General features: G+C 38.3%; 1 protein-coding gene across 4 annotated transcripts in view; it reads left to right on the forward strand.

Annotated features, from left to right (window-relative positions):
* NFATC3 (nuclear factor of activated T cells 3) overlaps positions 1 to 17108 on the forward strand; it is a 97984-nt gene that overhangs the window by 61047 nt on the left and 19829 nt on the right. For 2 of the 4 annotated variants that reach the window (XM_006099460.3, XM_006099459.3), the window contains exons 7-9: positions 1606 to 1661; positions 3265 to 3391; positions 8815 to 9822. In XM_006099460.3, the coding sequence (XP_006099522.1) occupies positions 1606 to 1661; positions 3265 to 3391; positions 8815 to 9822 (1191 nt within the window). Of the gene's footprint in view, positions 1 to 1605; positions 1662 to 3264; positions 3392 to 8814; positions 9823 to 17108 lie in introns of those variants that run through there. The other 2 variants (XM_023763103.1, XR_002831819.1) reach the window with 2 other exon arrangements.

Here is a 17108-nt window from a genome sequence, read left to right on the forward strand (position 1 = left end):
GGTGCTCCAGCCCATCTCCACTCCCATTTCCAGTGCTGCTGCTCCTGTGCCCACACACACACATCATCTGAATTCCACCTTATATTTAAACCTAATTCAAGAGCTCTTCAGGAAGCCTTTCTTGTCCCATATTTCCATCCCAAGTCTAGGATAAGGACCCTGACCTTAGTACTCTTGGTACTTCCAGAATGCATTTTTATTAGTGTAACCACCACATTTTCTTATAATGAACTATTTGTATTTGCCTTTTATCCACAGACTGAAGACAGGGTATCCTATCTCCATTGTCTCAATAACCCAAAGTACCTGGCACGGGGACCCAGCAAATGATAGCTGAACTGAGCTATAATTTTAAGTAGGCATAGGATTTGTCTATAGTGTCTCTTGTGCACAAAGATAGCCATTACCTAGTTACTGGACTGGAAAATGATAGTCACAATCTGGAAGCCATTTGATTAAGTCTCTCCTAATATCTTCATAGACCAGATGAAGTCATGCTGGATATGAAGATATTTGTATAGCTTAGTCACTGAGTAAATGCCCATGACATAAGATGAATGCTTTAGAACAGCTGTTCATCAGATTGGAGTGAGAGCACTAGTAGTAGGTGGGGCTCTCCCCAGGTGAACAAGTCACTTCGGATGAAAGGACAGAAAATATGCTGGCCACATCTTCAGGTGACATAAATCTGGAAAGTATAGAAACCTATTTTAGAAGACCATCAGTACCTAAAAAGATCTTGACAAACCAAGCAATCTAAGGAAATGAAGTCTGGTAGGGAGAAATTAATGTTAACAAAGGTTGGGGAAGAACCCCAGATATGTATGTGCATTGTGGGAGCTTGAGCTTGGCAATAGGAAATGTGGCAGATTGAGGGACACTTGCTGACCACTCAGTAAGTGTAAGAGAAAACATGGTGCAGCTGCCTCATAAAACTTACTAACTCTCTCTACATAAGGTTGGCAAGAGCCTTGTTACTGTCTACAGTGCTGGGTCATTTCTTCCTTGGACTATTCAGTCCTGGGCCTGTGCATTTGGAGGGAGCTGGTCACATTGGAGCAATGTTCAAAGAAGAGTGATCAAAAAGCTGAACTGTTGTATAAGGGATAGATGCAGAATTAGGGATGCTAACCAGGAGAAGAGACACAGGCAAACATAGCTGCTTTTAAACATCTGAAATCTTGTCTCACAGAGAAGCACTCAAGATTGGTTGGGTTGGGTTGGGTTGGGTTGGATATTGTAGAGATAGATTTAATCTATCACAAAGAGCTTTCTAGCAGCAAAGATTTATTATCCAAAGATGAAATGGGTTACTTGGTGAGAGTGAATTTTCCATTAGTTAAGGCATGCATGCAGGAGTTGGCCACCTCTTGGTGAAGATGCTCTCACAGGATTTTCAGATATCACTTAGTAGAATAAACTCTCTGCAGCCTGCTAACTCAGGAAGCCCAAGATCTTTCTTCCCATAGGTACACATTTTATATTCGTAATGGAAGTTGGTGAGAAACAGATTCCCTTTGCCAATAAATTTGTGATAGTAGATTTTGTTTATTATATGCTTTGTGACTTGAATTACTTTTAACTGTAAATTGTTTCTTTCAACAGATGGACGACCTCAATGGGAGGTAGAAGGGAAAATAATCAGGGAAAAATGTCAAGGGGTAAGAAATTTACCTTATTTCTTTAGAAATATTTTAGAAGCTTAATGAGAAAATTGGATAATGCTGCTTATGGTATAGATGAGAAGTCTTTTATCTGTTAAGTAATAGAAAAGTAAATATTTAGAAATTTGGGTCTGAGCTAGATACTTTCTGATATTAAAGTTAAATTTTAGGAAAGATAATTGGTGTCTTCCCCTTTTTTGTGTATAGGAAAAGTAAAATTAGAAATGAAAAATTATTAGAAGTTTGTTAGTGAAGTTACATTGATTTATTTCTCTGAATTCAGTATTAGTGAAGAAATAAAACAAGTTCAGTAAAGACTATGTATGGTGGGCAAAATTTAGGAGGAAGACAAGCCCTCAGGGGTTTGTGTATTTAGCACACTATTCCCAACTCTTCAGCATCAAGACATTCAGGATTCAACACATAGCTGTGGTTCCTTCCTGGTTGGAGTAGAGACAGAATCTTCTCTGGGATAGAGAATACCACTTCTCACAGTGCTCTCTCTCCAAAGACCTTCGAGAAATTAGGTTAAGGATAGCAATTGGTTTGGAGCCAAAGGTTTTCACTCTGCTTGTGTAAAATTCTTTTTTATAGGGATATAAGTTTTGTGTATTGCCAATTTAAAACATTTTGAATATAAAATTTAAGATAAGAAATCTAAACTATAATATAACTTGGGAAATAATAAACTTGATTAAAAACCAGAATGGGCCCTGGCCAGTGCTGGTCAATGGTTAGAGTGTTGGCCCGAACGCTGAAGGGTCACAGGTTTGATTTTTGGTCAAGGGCGCCTACCTAGGTTGCAGGTTCGATCCCTAGCCCCAATTGGGCCACATGCAGGAGGCAACCATTTCATGTGTCTCTCTCACCTTGATGCGTCTCTCTCATCATCAATCTTTCTCTCTCTCTCTCCCCTCCCTCCCTCCATCCCTCCTTTCTACCCTCTCTTTCTAAAAATCAGTGGAAAAAATATCCTCAGGTGAGGATTAACAAATAAACAAGAAAAAAATAGAATAGGTCTTAGTCGGGCAGCTCAGTTGGTTGGAGCATCATCCTGTACACCAAAAGGCTGCAGGTTCAATTCCTGGTCAGAGCACATCTCTAGGTTGCAGGTTCAATCCCCAGTCAAGGCACATACTAGCACAGGAGGCAACCGTCCATGTTTCTCTCACATCAAAGTTTCTCTTACATTGATGTTTCTCTCTCCCTCTCTCTCTAAAAATCAATAAAACATATCCTCAGATGAAGATTACAAAACAAAAAACAGAACAAGCTTCCAGTTAAGGTGTATAGTAACATGTAATATTCAGTATAACAAAGTATTTCACTGCACAGTATGTAAGACTTTTTATTTCTGCTACAACTAGAAACCAAATTGGGTCAGTGAAAAACAATTTTTCCTATAATGGTTTACTTTAAAGAGCTTATCTCTTTAAAGTGAAGTATCCATAATAAATATCCAGACCTGATCAGCTGATGCAGAATGATCTGTGGTGGAAGGGCCTGGGTAGATAACACTCAGGAGTGTTTGCTGAGTTTAGCAGGTGCATTTCATTTTTAGTTCTGAAGGTAACACAATCTTGCTCTCCATGCTCCTTAGGCTCACATTGTCCTTGAAGTTCCTCCATATCATAACCCAGCAGTTACAGCTGCAGTGCAGGTGCACTTTTATCTTTGCAATGGCAAGAGGAAAAAAAGCCAGTCTCAACGTTTTACTTACACACCAGGTAAGAGGAGTTGTGATGGGTTGCTACAGATCTTTCTTTCATAATGAAGAAAAAGTTATCCAGTGAATTCTATATTAGGATGTTCAGGGGAGGGTGGTTTATAATCAATAAAAATCCCAACATATGTCTAATCTCTAAAACTTGTGTTGACCTTAAATATTAGATGTGATATCAATTGCTATTTTGTAGTCATTTTTATAAGGAAATTAGAAGTTTGAATATAGATTTGAAGTCTGTTTTTCAAAAGCTACCAAAATCACCAGTACTACAGGAAGGGCAGGTGTTTGTGAATACGTGTGAATTCCCCTTGTGCCCTTAGTACTGCAAGACTTGAGCATTAAAGGGGGGTGATGGTCACATGACAAAATTTATGTTTCAAAAATCATTTTTTCTATAATTTATAAATGTATCAAGGTAACATGTTGTATACCTTAAACTTACACAGTTAAATGTCATATATACTCAATAAATTAAAAAGTTAAAAATAAAATTATTTTCCTTATATTTCTTTTGTCTCTATAAGATATTAGTAACCTTTTTTTTTTTTCCAAGTTACTAACTGTGGAGAGTGAGATTTATATGGGAGAGGCCCAATGTTAAAAAAGTGATTCAAATAGGTAGAGTGTTTTGAATGTACAGAGAGAGCATTAATAATGATAAAAGAATATCAAGTTTCTGAGAAAGTTGGGAGGAGATAAGATTTAAAATACAGATGTTGGAATGGGCCTTAGGTGGGAAGGATAGGAGGGAAGGTAAAGAAAATGAACGCATTAGGAAGGTTTGTTGATATAGAGTGGAGAGTTTAGGGGCTTTACATATGATTGCATCTAATTTTTCTTTTATTTCCTGCTGTGAGAGAAGGGAGTGTGGTGACTTGGCACTTTGAAGAGTGTGGAAAAGTTTGATACAGTTGTAAAGACAACAACTCAAGACATATAGTCCAAGAGTAATCAATGCTGTTGAGATTGGGGACTGTAAAGTCTAACTTGAACAAGAAGGGAGAGGACTTTTGGGATTGGGGGAGGGGGAAGCAATAGTGTCAGCAGATTAGAGGATTTGATTACTACCATCATAGTGGTAGTAATTGAATGGTAAACAGAAAGGAGAATATAATGCATTTACATTATTAGCTTGTGAACTAGGAGGACAATACAAAGGCAGTGTCCTAACCGGCATTCCCTATGAGAATGGAAATCAATGGGGCTCTCAGAGTGCCGAGAGAATATTGCATTGGGCTCCAGCTGTCATCACTGGCCTTACGGTTGACAGAATACAAATCAGGTAGCACACTAACAAGGAAGAAAGAATACACAGGAGTGTTTGGACAGTCCTTATTCTGGTTAATTGCTGTTTTCTTCTCTGTAGCATTGACTTTTTTTTTTAAATGACATTTTGAATAAAATTAAAAAGAAAAACAAATACATTACTGTGAATTTTTTAAAAAAATACAAGTTGAAAAAATATTTTAAAACACCCAAATTCTCTTCCATCTGAAACTATCATTCGGTCCTTATAGATCCTTTTGATCCATATATAGACACAACTTTTTAAAAATAGAAATGGAGCCCTAACCGGTTTGGCTCAGTGGATAGAGTGTCGGCCTGCGGACTGAAGGGTCCCAGGTTTGATTCCGGCCAAGGGCATGTACCTTGGTTGCGGGCACATGCCCAGTAGGGGGTGTACAGGAGGCAGCTGATCAATGTTTCTCTCTCATCGATGTTTCTAACTCTCTATCCCTCTCCCTTCCTCTCTGTAAAAAAATCAATAAAATATATTAAAAAAATAAATAAATAAAAAATAAAAATAGAAATGGAACAATCCCATATATACTAATTTTGTAGCATGAGCATTTTTATTTTTCCTCAACAATGAATAGAGTTCTACATAATTTTACTAGCTTCTTCGTATTCTAGTGTATGACCTTCTCTTTATGTCATAGATATTTTGTTTTATTTATTTGTATGAATTCTTTATGTTAAGATTTTAGCCTTTATGTTTGTTGCAAATAATTTCTATTAAAATTTTACTATAAACATTTTAGATATTCATAAGCTGCTTGTTTTCTACTAATGATTTGTCAGTTTGTTACCTTTTGGCAACCCCTTAGCAATAGGAATCTGACCAATGTCAATATGCAGTGGAGAAATAATCATTAATTGCAAATGGCTTTTAATTGTTTTTTAAAATTAGAAATGATATTTAGCATTATTTGTCCCACAATTAGTTTACTTTATTAAATGAAGATAGTTAACAGAGCACAGAGCTCTTCCCTAATGGTGTTGCCTGAACTTCTTCCCAGACTCTAGCTCTTCAGAACTTCTGATGTGGGAGCCCCACCCCCACCCCAGCATCCCTCAAGATGTTGAGGGGAATGTATCTCCTTCTGAAGCATAGCAGAAGTTATTTGTACTGGAGCTATCATCTGAGCTCTGGTTTTAGAATAATGGGCCTTAAGGGGAAGCATTAGAGCCAGACTCTCCTGTATAATATTTTGCTGGTGGGAAAATATATTGTGTTCTAAGTAGTTGACTAGACAGACCAACTTTTGGTTTCTGGTTGTTTCATTTAGGAGAAAAAACTTGCCTTACATCAGGTCTCAGTTCTGCCACAGACTATACCCACTGATTAACTTCTCCATAAAATGAGGATTAAAGACCAAAGCAATGGTTTTCAAATTTTAAAAAATATTTTATTCAAATAAATTGTTATTCAAAAGGCCAATATATATTTTTTTAAAAAGGATGAAAGCAAGCTTAGGTGCTGTGCTTGTACTGGAAGAGGAAATCCAGAGAGTTTCTACTCTTTGGATCCTACTCTTCCACATCTACCACTTGAAGAAGTTCATGAGGCTTCTCATACTTTGAAAACCACAAAACCAGTGATTTATTTTTTCTTCTGGATCCTTCCATCAACATTCTAAATTTCAGAAGGAGCATATACAACACAAAAACTAGAGTTAATTTGTTTCTAAAACTCAACTCATTCTACATATTGTAAGGTCTCTAAAACAGTATTTTCCTCCAAACAAGAATAAAGTACCATACACCAGCAATGAGGACTTTGTTTTGGTCAGGTTGGAGTCTGAATCCCTTATTTATTTATTTATTTTTTATTTCTCATCTTTATTTTATTTATTTATTTATTTATTTTTTATTGCTTAAATTATTACAAAGGGTATTACATATGTCTCCTTTTTTCCCCCGCCCTTGACAATCCCCTGGCCTCCCCTACCCCCCAGTGTCTTATGTCCATTGGTTATGCTTATATGCATGCATATAAGTCCTTCGGTTGATCTCTTACCACCCGCTTCTGCCCCCCTACCCTCCCCAGCCTTCCCGCTGCAGTTTGACAGTCTGTTTGAGGCAGCTCTGCCTCTGTATCTATTTTTGTTCATAAGTTTATAATGGTCTTTATTATCCATGAATGAATGAGATCATGTGGTATTTTTCCTTCATTGACTGGCTTTGAATCCCTTATTGACCAAAGAATGATACTTGATTTGGCAGAGTGGAAGTACACTTGATTTAGCAAAGCAGTTCTCAGTCTGGGTACCGAGATGTGGGTCAGGAACATAGAAATATGGATCGGACCAGGCAAAAAGATGGATGTTATGCTGTAGTTTTTAATCCCTCTGTCTCCTTTTTTGTGCATGATAATCAACTGCTTATATAACCAAGGGCCCCACCTGCTCATTCAGAATTAAGGGATGAGAGGAGGCTTTCTTGGACATTCTTTCTCCTTATATAGAACTGTAACTCTGAATATAGAATTTACTGTGGCTTTCCTGGGATCAGGGTAGGAGTTGAAGTAGAAAGGGGGGTGAAAATCCAATGGTCCAAGGAGAAAGTTCTATTTCTGCCAAAGTCAGAAGAAAAATAAGTACATTAAGACATTAGAGCTCGGCCGGCATGGCTCAGTGGTTGAGTGTCGACCTATGAACCGGTGTGGTTCAGTGGTTGAATGTCGGTTCGATTCCCGGTCAGGGCACATGCCGGGGTTGCGCTCTTGATCCCCATTGTGGCACGTTCAGGCGGCAGCCAATCAGTGATTCTCTCTCATCGCTCATGTTTCTCTCTTTCCCTCTCACTTCCTTTCTAAAATCAACTAAAATATTTTTTACAAGGACATTAGAGAGGTCAGGAGCCAGTAGACACAGTGAACCATACTTAGAACACTTCAACAAGAATCAGAAACTGGATGGAGGCCTGGGTTAGGAATAAAAGCATTATAGCAGAAGCAACAAGAAGATAAGGGGATATACTTTTCTCTCTATCCTTGGGTTTGTTGGCTCACCAGTTGCCAGAGTTAGAGGCTAAAGTGGATGAATGATGAGCCCATGCTATTCTGCTAGGAAGCCAGGCTAAAGTGTAGAACTTAAATGCACCCCCAAACAAGTGTTTCATTAATTACCTCTTCTACAATAAAAGATATCAGGGCTGTCTTAATTCACTAACGCAGACTGAGGCCATGCTTATGTGAAGAGACTTGTACTTGGTAAGGGTTTGGTAAATGGCCAGATGAGATTTGACCTTGCTTTGGGTCTCATATTTATTTTCATTTAATATAAAATGAAATACAGTTGGCCCTCTACATCCATGGACTTCCAACCACAGATCAAAAACAGCACAGGTATTTATTGAAAAAAATCCATGTATAAGTAGACCTGCACAGTTCAAACCTGTGTTGTCCAAGGGCCAGTTGTGCTTCTATTTTGTGAAGATCATGAAATTTTTAATTATGTTAATAAGTAGTACAAACTTAAAGGAAGAATGAGATGTGAATTCAGAAAAGTTATTTTTAAATGAGTTATAGCACTTCAATAGGAAGCTAAAGTAGATAATTTCTAGAAAAGTGAATCATATGCTTGCCAAGAGACATAATGAAATCCGTTGTCTTGACACAAAAAATTAACTGGTGGTTCTTTTCTGTTTTGATATACATATTAAACAAAACAAGCAGAATACATTGACTCCTACTTTAAGTAGTCCTTTCATCAGGTGGACTCATCCTAAATCATGACTCTGCTACTTCTTTTGATGTGATAAGGGATAATAGCTGATATTCGTAGCCTCTGCTTTGCTTGATGGGATGATGAAGTGAAGTCTTCATTGGTAAAACAGTAGACTGCAGTGCTTAAAAGCATGGACTTTGTCGTATTTTTTTTTTAACTTGAGTACTTTTAGAGCAAGAACTGCTTACTCCCTGTTGTCTTATGCTTGTTGACTTCACATATATTATCTGCCTTCCCTGAAGGCATTTTATAGGTGTGTTTTTTTTGCATTCTCCCTCCATTGTTGCAGGCAATTGAGTTTTCAGTTTGTGGCTTGGATTTACACTATAGTTGTGTAGCCTAGAATGAAGGCCTTTCATAAATTTTTTTTGTATTGTAATATTTACTTTAATTCTCCCCCCCCTCCCCCCAGTTTTGATGAAGCAAGAACACAGAGAAGAAATTGACTTGTCTTCGGTTCCATCATTGCCTGTGCCTCATCCTGCCCAGACCCAGAGGCCTTCCTCAGATACAGGACATCCATGTGACAGTGTACTGTCAGCACAGAGAAGCTTGGTTTGTCCCATCCAGCAAACATATGCATCCATGGTAACCTCATCTCATCTGCCACAGTTGCAGTGTAGGGATGAGAGTGCTGGTAAAGAACAGCATATGTTACCTTCTTCAGTCATGCACCAGCCTTTTCAAGTCACACCAACACCTCCAGTGGGGTCTTCCTATCAGCCTATGCAAACTAATGTTGTGTATAATGGACCAACTTGTCTTCCTATTAATGCTGCCTCTAGTCAAGAATTTGTTCCTGTTTTGTTTCAGCAAGATGCAGCTCTTCCTAGTTTAATAAATCTTGGCTGCCAGCCATCATCATCCATACCTTTTCATTCTTCAAATTCAGGCTCAACAGGACATCTCTTAGCCCATACACCTCATTCTGTGCAGACCCTGCCTCATCTACAGTCAATGGAATACCATTGTTCAAACACAGGACAAAGATCTCTTTCTTCTCCAGTGACTGACCAGGTCACAGGTCAGCCTTCCCCTCAGTTACAGTCCATCACATATGGTTCTTCACAATTAGGGTCTGCTACAACAGTTTCCCCAGCAGCTTCTCATCCCTTGGCCAGTTCACCACTTTCTGGACCACCGTCTCCTCAGCTCCAGGCTATGCCTTACCAACCTCCTAGCTCAGGAACCACCTCATCACCAACTCTAGCCACTAGAATGCATTCTGGACAACATTCAACTCAAGCACAGAGTACAGGCCAGGGAGGTCTTTCTGCACCTTCATCCTTAATATGTCACAATTTGTGTGATCCAGCTTCATTTCCATCTGATAAGGCAACTGTGAACATTAAACCTGAACCTGAAGAGCAAGAACCTAACTTTTCAACAATTGGTCTACAGGACATCACTTTAGATGATGGTAAGTTCATCTTTATGTTCTTGAAGCAATGAAGATCCAGGAACTTCCTTCTCTGAGTCATGAGAAAGCTACCATAGATTGCTTATTGGCATATAGCTTGGCTTTTTAATAAGTTGTTACTTGAGATATGTTGATATATGATTTTGAGAATAGACATGAAAATCTATGCTTTTAAGTCTATTTTACCACTAATATCTGTTGTAAAGTGTGAGACTTTGAGTGATAATCTACCACCCATTTGTGATGGAACTGAAGACATGAGATTTACTGGGCATCTTTTCTTCCAGAACATATAGTAAGGTCACAGTGTCTAGAGAGTGGAATTCAGAGGTGTTAATTCAGTAAACATTGCCGAATGCCATCTATTTGCAGGACAGAGTTAGATGCTGGGACTACTATGAATGTATTAAGATAGAGTTTCTGTTCTTGAAGAGACTCACACAAGTAAAGAACCTGCTCCTTTGTAACCCTGCTAGCTTGCTGAGTCAGATAGTGGAGATAGTATTGGATTGGTTTGCTGCTGCCGGTACAGCCGTTGGCACCAAGCTAAAAAGAAGCTATTCATATAAATATAGCAAGTTGTTATGTACGCCTCTGTTTTTATGAAATCAATAAATTGGGGAACAAACTCTGGAATATTAATTATTTCAATAATTGAAAATTCCCCAAAATTGAATTATCAGTTAATAATTTTAGGGCTTATTCTTGGCTTTATTATCAATTTATATGGTAGTAAAATTTTTTCTAAGTAGGAATTCAGTAAAAGCTATTATGTAAGTATTATCCAATATGAAAATTCTAAGGATTCTGAAACATGGATATAGAATTTTAATTCTCTCTCTGATTTTGTTTGGTTTTTTAATTTTTTTAAAAATTGATTTGAGAGAGAAAGAGGAAGAGAGAGAGGAAGGGAGGGAAGGAGAGAGAGAGGGAGAGACATTGACTTCTTGTTCCACCTATTTGGTTGATTTTTGTATGTGCTCTGACAAGTGATCAAACCTGCAACCGTGGTGTATCTGAATGACACTCTAACTAACTGAGCTACCCAGCCAGGGCTTACTCTTTCTGATTTTGTGTTAACCTATAGAAAAGTAATTTTAGCTCAGCCATCTCCTTTACACATCTGAAGAGGCTGAGTTTACTACTTAGTTGCAAAGCTGGTATTAAATCTCAGATTCTAAGCATAAGGGGAAAGGAAGGTAAATAAAAGGTGGTGTTTCCCCTCCCGGGACTTGACCATCAGATCTATCAATGCTGTGAGATCTGAGTCACTACCAAAATATAAGACAAGCACTTTCGGAGATCAGCACAGAGCTGTGACATCCTATATAATAAAAGGCTAATATGCAAATTGTCCCCTCAGGAGTTTGACCGACCCGGAGTCCAACCGCTCGCTATGGTATTTGCTGACCACCAGGGGGTGGCATGGAACGAAGGAAGGCCCTGGCTGGCAGCAGGGGAAGGAAGGCCCCAATCAGCCCTGATCGCTAGCCAGGCCTAGGGACCCTACCCATGCACAAATTTCGTGCACCGAGCCTCTCGTATTTTATAAGGATTTAGCCTGTCTTCCTTGAGATGACCTTTGACCTTGAAGGATGAGTATGTTTTAAGTGAATGAGGATCAGAGGACAAATCAGATAACATGAGAAGCAGAGAGCTATATCTGGGAAAGCATGATTGTCTGTGGCTGGAGGGCGAATAGCGTAGTAGAAGATGGCTTTCAAAGCCACAAGGGGATTTGCCAGGTAATTTGTGTGTAAACTGGAGGTATTTGTATAAACTGAAGCAATACCTACAATTTATATAACATTTTCCTATTTTTTATTTAATTTAATCCTTAATAATCCTCTGTTTATGAGGTAGATAGTGTCTTTTAAAGAATTGGAATTTCTGAAGGTCACACAACTGGTAAGTAGCGGCGCTGAGACTGGAATCAGATCTTTCAGTCTAGTTTTTTCTTGCAGCACTACAGCTGCCTCCCAGCAGCAGCAGGCATGGTGTTTAGAACGCGTTGCTGACGGGGATCCCTCAAGCTTTTTTTAATCCCTAGAGAATAGTGTAACATTCTCTGTGAATGTGTGTGCAGAATTTCACTACTTGAACATATGTTCACAACTGCATCTGGTCTGTGACATTTATATTGGGAGTGCTTGAGGGCTGTGGTAATAAGTGTTCTCTTTATGCACAGCTGGCCTAAGTGTCACTGTTTACTTAATAATAACGAACACCAGGTACAGATGAGGCTACTACTTTGATGCAAAGCAGATTTGAAATAAAGGCTTTTCCAAATATATATAGGTTTTCAAAATGTTACTTATGCATTCTTTTGGCAGTTTTAGACTATTTATAGTGCTTTCAAGGCTTATATTTCGAATTTTTTTTTTCTTCCTCAGATCCTCAGATCCTGGGTACATTTAGAATTTTAATCCCTAAAACAAAGGGTTAAGACCTTGAATGATAACCTTCTACCCATTTGTGATGAAACTGGAAAAATGAGATATATTGAATAGGACTCAGAGGATATTCATTTTCTTTCCAAAGGAGACATCTTTGTCTTCTACAAAGAGATCAATGCTGGAACTTGCTTTTTTTTGGATTTATCACAGATTGAGTGACCGGGGGGCGGGGGGGGGGGGGGGGGGGGACAGCAAATTGGAACTTATAGAAAGGTTTTTTTTGAAAAATCTATTTCACTTTTTGATTATGTAAGGATGTGTTGCAAAAACAGAATCTGGAAAGATGAGGTCTGTGAGAGCAAATATAAAAGCCATTTTATTTTTGCTCCATTCATTGTGTAGGGCACATGATCAAGAAAAGTTCCCAGATTGTAGCCCCATAGAAGACAAGGATTGGCTATTGAATTCCCTCATTGCCACCTATCAGGAGACCTGATAGAAGCTCAGTGGTGCTAGTGGCTATTAAAGGGGAGAGGGGGGGACTAAAATGTACTCTAGGTCACCTTGGTTTATTGGATGTATAATTTTTACAAATTTCATTTTTGATACTTAACTTGAACTCCCAAATGAATTTTCAATATTTGCCGACTGACTCATTGATTATATTATTTGGATTTGCCTTTGAAGGTAAAATTCTAGATGCTTAGAAAATCCTATAGTTATGCAAAGTTTTAATATAAATTCATTTTAAAAACAACTTATCTCATAGGTCTTGAACTCCATAGTATTTGAATGTCTCTTTTCTGGCTACCTTTGAAAGTAAGCCATAAACATTCCAAAAAGGATTTGCACTGTTAATGTCAGAAGTGTCGAACCTGTAGAGAATTTTCATAAGAGTATATTTGAGCCAAACTGATGATATATACCAGGGAGCAAGATCTCAAATGCTCCTAAGGATAACAATTTTGCAGCAGCTTTTATGCATTTGAAATTAAGGAGGAAAGTACATGTAGCAAGATTGGCAAAAGCAAAGTAGAGATTGGATTACAGGTTAACAAAATGATATGCTCTGTTGAGGGTTAATACCCCCTTCCAGGGGTATGACTTATGGTGTTTCAAAGGTATGTTTACCTAGATGTACAAGAACAATGGATAAGGCTGGCTTAAAACCTTTCCCTTTTTCTAAAGAGTTTTAGGCCTGGTGTGTGACTACCCACCATGACCTGCCTAGTTAGGAATTTATGATCAGATCACCCAGTGAAGTTACTTTCCATAGAACCCGCTTTTCTTTTCCTCCACAGCACTTAAAGTGAACTTCCCAATTAATCTGAGCTCTTTTTATTTTAACTTTTCTACATTGTGTTAAGTACAAAGCAATTCCTACTCTACAACCAGAGGAAACAAGTAATTTTTAAAAAATTTTGTGCTATACTACATAAATATACTTATCTAATCCTCATAACACCTGTTAATCCTGTTTCTGTTTTATGGTGTTTACCCCCCCCCCTTTTTTTTTTTATCAAGTTAACGATTAAAACACAAAATATTCTTTTTATTGAAGTTTTTAAGTAGGATGGAGTTTGTTAGGAATCATTCAAGTATTACTTGACTGTTAGTTTTAGAAATGTGGACATTATCACCTTAATTTTTTATTGTAAATTCAGTGAGATTTAACAGAGAAGATACTAGTGCACCTCAGCTCAGAAATTCAAGACTTATATAGGTGGAAATACCCTAATACAGCTCCCTCATTTTATAAAGATCTGAGTTTTATAGAGTCTTAAGTATGCATCCAGGGTAAAACACTGAGTTAATAGTGTAACGACTAATACCCAAGTCTCCTGACTCCTAATTCAGTACCCTAGGAGTTTTTCCAATATCTGCAATCATGTTTCTCATCAACCTGCAGGTTGAAACTGCAGGGGTAGAGCAAGTAGAATAGATTAAAGAGGTGCCATTTTCTCTGTAGGGCCTGGGTTTGTGAGAGGAGTCAAGGCAATATTAAGGTTATTAGATTCTCAGTATAAATAATGTTTTATTTATTTGTTTGTTTTAAAGACTTTATTGATTTTTAGAGAGAGGGGAAAGGAGAGGGAAAGAGAGAAACATCAATGTGAGAGTGAAACATTGATCAGCTGCCTCCTGCACGCCCCCTACCAATGAGTCCACAACCTTTCGATACACGGAATGATGCCCAACCAACTGAGCCACACTGACGAGGGCATAAATGAAGTTTTTAAGTCTCTACTCCATACTTCTCTTTCACACCAGAGTTCACCCTAGTGATAATATACTCCTGTGTGTCTCTTCCTCGCCAACTTCTTTGGAACATCTCAGGGCCTTTTGAGTTTAAGCTGCCCTTGTTTTATGTGGGCTCTGATGCCTCTGGATTACTGTAGAACAAATCTTCTCCTTATAATAGTCTTTCACATGTGTGAAATCTTGATTTCTTTTCTAGTCTTAAAAACACTCCAGCAGCTGCACCCTTCTTTCACCCTCATCAACATGGTAGTTTCCCTCTACTTGAACCCTGTTTTTAGTTCCTTTTCATAGTGCAGTATCTGAAAGGGAATACACCCTTGCCAGCTCAGAGGATTGGGACTGTCACCTTCCTTGTGCAGAAGATTTTATCAATGTGGCCTGAGGTCTGGGGATTTTCTTAGCTCTGTCTTGCTGTTGGTTTAGTGAGTCATAAGTTTGGCTAAATCACATCCTTTCTCTCCCTTCTGCCTTCCCCTCATGTCTTTTTGTATATGTTGCTCTTGGAATCCATGATTAAACTTTACAATTATCCTTGTTCAGTTTCACTGAGATGATTTGGGTCCCTCCTAATCAGCCTTTCAAGCTCAGAAGAGTCCCAGAAGCATTTCTCTGTTTCAGAGTAGGGTGGCTCCCTCCTTAGGGGGGATTTCTCAACGTAATAACAACAGCAGAATACTGACCTTTGCCAAGCCATGTTCACTTTCAAGCAGTCCACTTGTAAGGCTGTAATATCTACTTTTTCAATCAATGAGGGCATTATACAAAACTATTTTTGCTTTTTTTTCTTTGCTAGCTAGAGTAGCATTGCCCCTAGTTGAAAAATGTGTTCTATATGTATAAAATTTCAATAAGTTCTTACTCATATGTTAGTTTATATGCCTAGAGCTGTAATTTTTCCTAAACATTTATGTGCTTTATAGTGTGTATGTCCCCATTTTGGGGTCAAATGATAAATATTAAAACAGTACAGAAATAGAGAAATTTTCACAGTTGTATTTTTTAGCATTTTAATTAAGATTATAGTATTGTTAAGACAGACCTTTAAATACAGGCCTGGTTAATTTATGATTGAGCTGAGTCCAGTTACAACTTTCCATTAGAGCCCCTCAGTTCCCACTTGTCTTCCTTTGTTCACAAACTAATAGAGCCGCAGCTGCAGCTCTTCAGCAAAGAGGGTACATGTTAAATATAGCCTGACCTGCTGCTGTGGTGAAAACTGACACTGCCACTTGCAGGCTCTGTGCAATAACACACTGATCCTGAATGTAGGGCAATTGCTAATTTGACTGTAAACAGGGACTCTAGATGTGACCTCAGCTGTTGCAGTTCTGTATATAGGTGACAAGAAGAGCCTGCTTTCAAGTAGCAAGGGCATGTTAAACACAAGATTCAGGTGGTTATCTGTGGGGGAGGGGGAAGAGCAGGAGGCTGGTATGGAAGAGCAGAGAAGTAACTATTATCAGCGATCTCTTTCACATGTTGGATAATCATTTCACTGGTATTTATTGTATTTAAATAAAAGAAATTCATGCATAGTCAATGGTAAGAGTATGTCACAAATGAGGTATTATAATGGGGGGGGGGGGGGACAAATGAGGTATTATAATTAGTCAGTTAGGGGCCCTGGACTGAAGGGAGGTAGATAATACTGAACTTTCTCCTTTTTAAAAAAATATATTTCTATTGATTTTAGAGAGCAGAATGGAGAGGGAGAGTGAGGTAGAAACATCAATGAGAGAGAAACATCATCAATCAGCTCCCTCCTACACGCCTCCTACTGGGGATCTAGCCCATAACCCGGGCATGTGCCCTGACTAGGAATTGAACCATGACCTTCTGGATCGTGGGCCAATGCTCACCCATGGAGCCACACCGGCTGGGTCTGAACTTTCTCCTTTAAATGGGACTCTGGGTAACTCATGAATCCTCTTCCTGGGAAACATGCATGTACCATCTATCCTCAAACATATTTATGGTAAATAATTCCAGAAGCAGAAAGGTGCCTTAAGTACTGTTCATGTAGGTTTTGAATCATGTCTCATGCAGAATGGACCGTTATGAGAATTCAAGACCTTAGACATGAACATTCTTGGACATATATAATAAGAAAATTTAATTTTCAGACTCACTGCTGGGAAAAATCCAAGAGAGCTTCCCACTAAATAACCAGCATATCAAAAGTCTTCAAAATAAGTTGACTTCAAAAGTATATTTAAAAATAATGAATGAATGATGGTTTCTCTTTCTTGATAATAAAACACATTTTTGTGCACTGTGCTAGGTACTTTGCTAGTCGTTAGTTTTTTTTTTCTGCTATCTGTGAAAAGTGAATTTATTAGCTTTATTTTTAGAGATGCAGCTCAGAGAGCTGAAGCACTTTCTGGTATTATATGGCAACAAACACAGGGACTGGCATTTGAATCCAGGTCTGTCTGAAATTTAGATTGTCTCACATGTGTTTAGTGGTTTATGAAGTAGCTATAATTGATTATATCATCCTACCTCTATAAACACAATAAACATTTTTATGTTTGTCGGCCACGTGTAAGATACAAAGCCAGTGTCTAAAGATGTATTCTATTTTAAAATTCATATCCTGTTTTGAGTCCTTTTGAAAATGGACCATTC

Source organism: Myotis lucifugus, unplaced genomic scaffold, assembly GCF_000147115.1.
Source record: "Myotis lucifugus unplaced genomic scaffold, Myoluc2.0 scaffold_274, whole genome shotgun sequence".
Lineage (NCBI taxonomy): Eukaryota > Metazoa > Chordata > Mammalia > Chiroptera > Vespertilionidae > Myotis > Myotis lucifugus.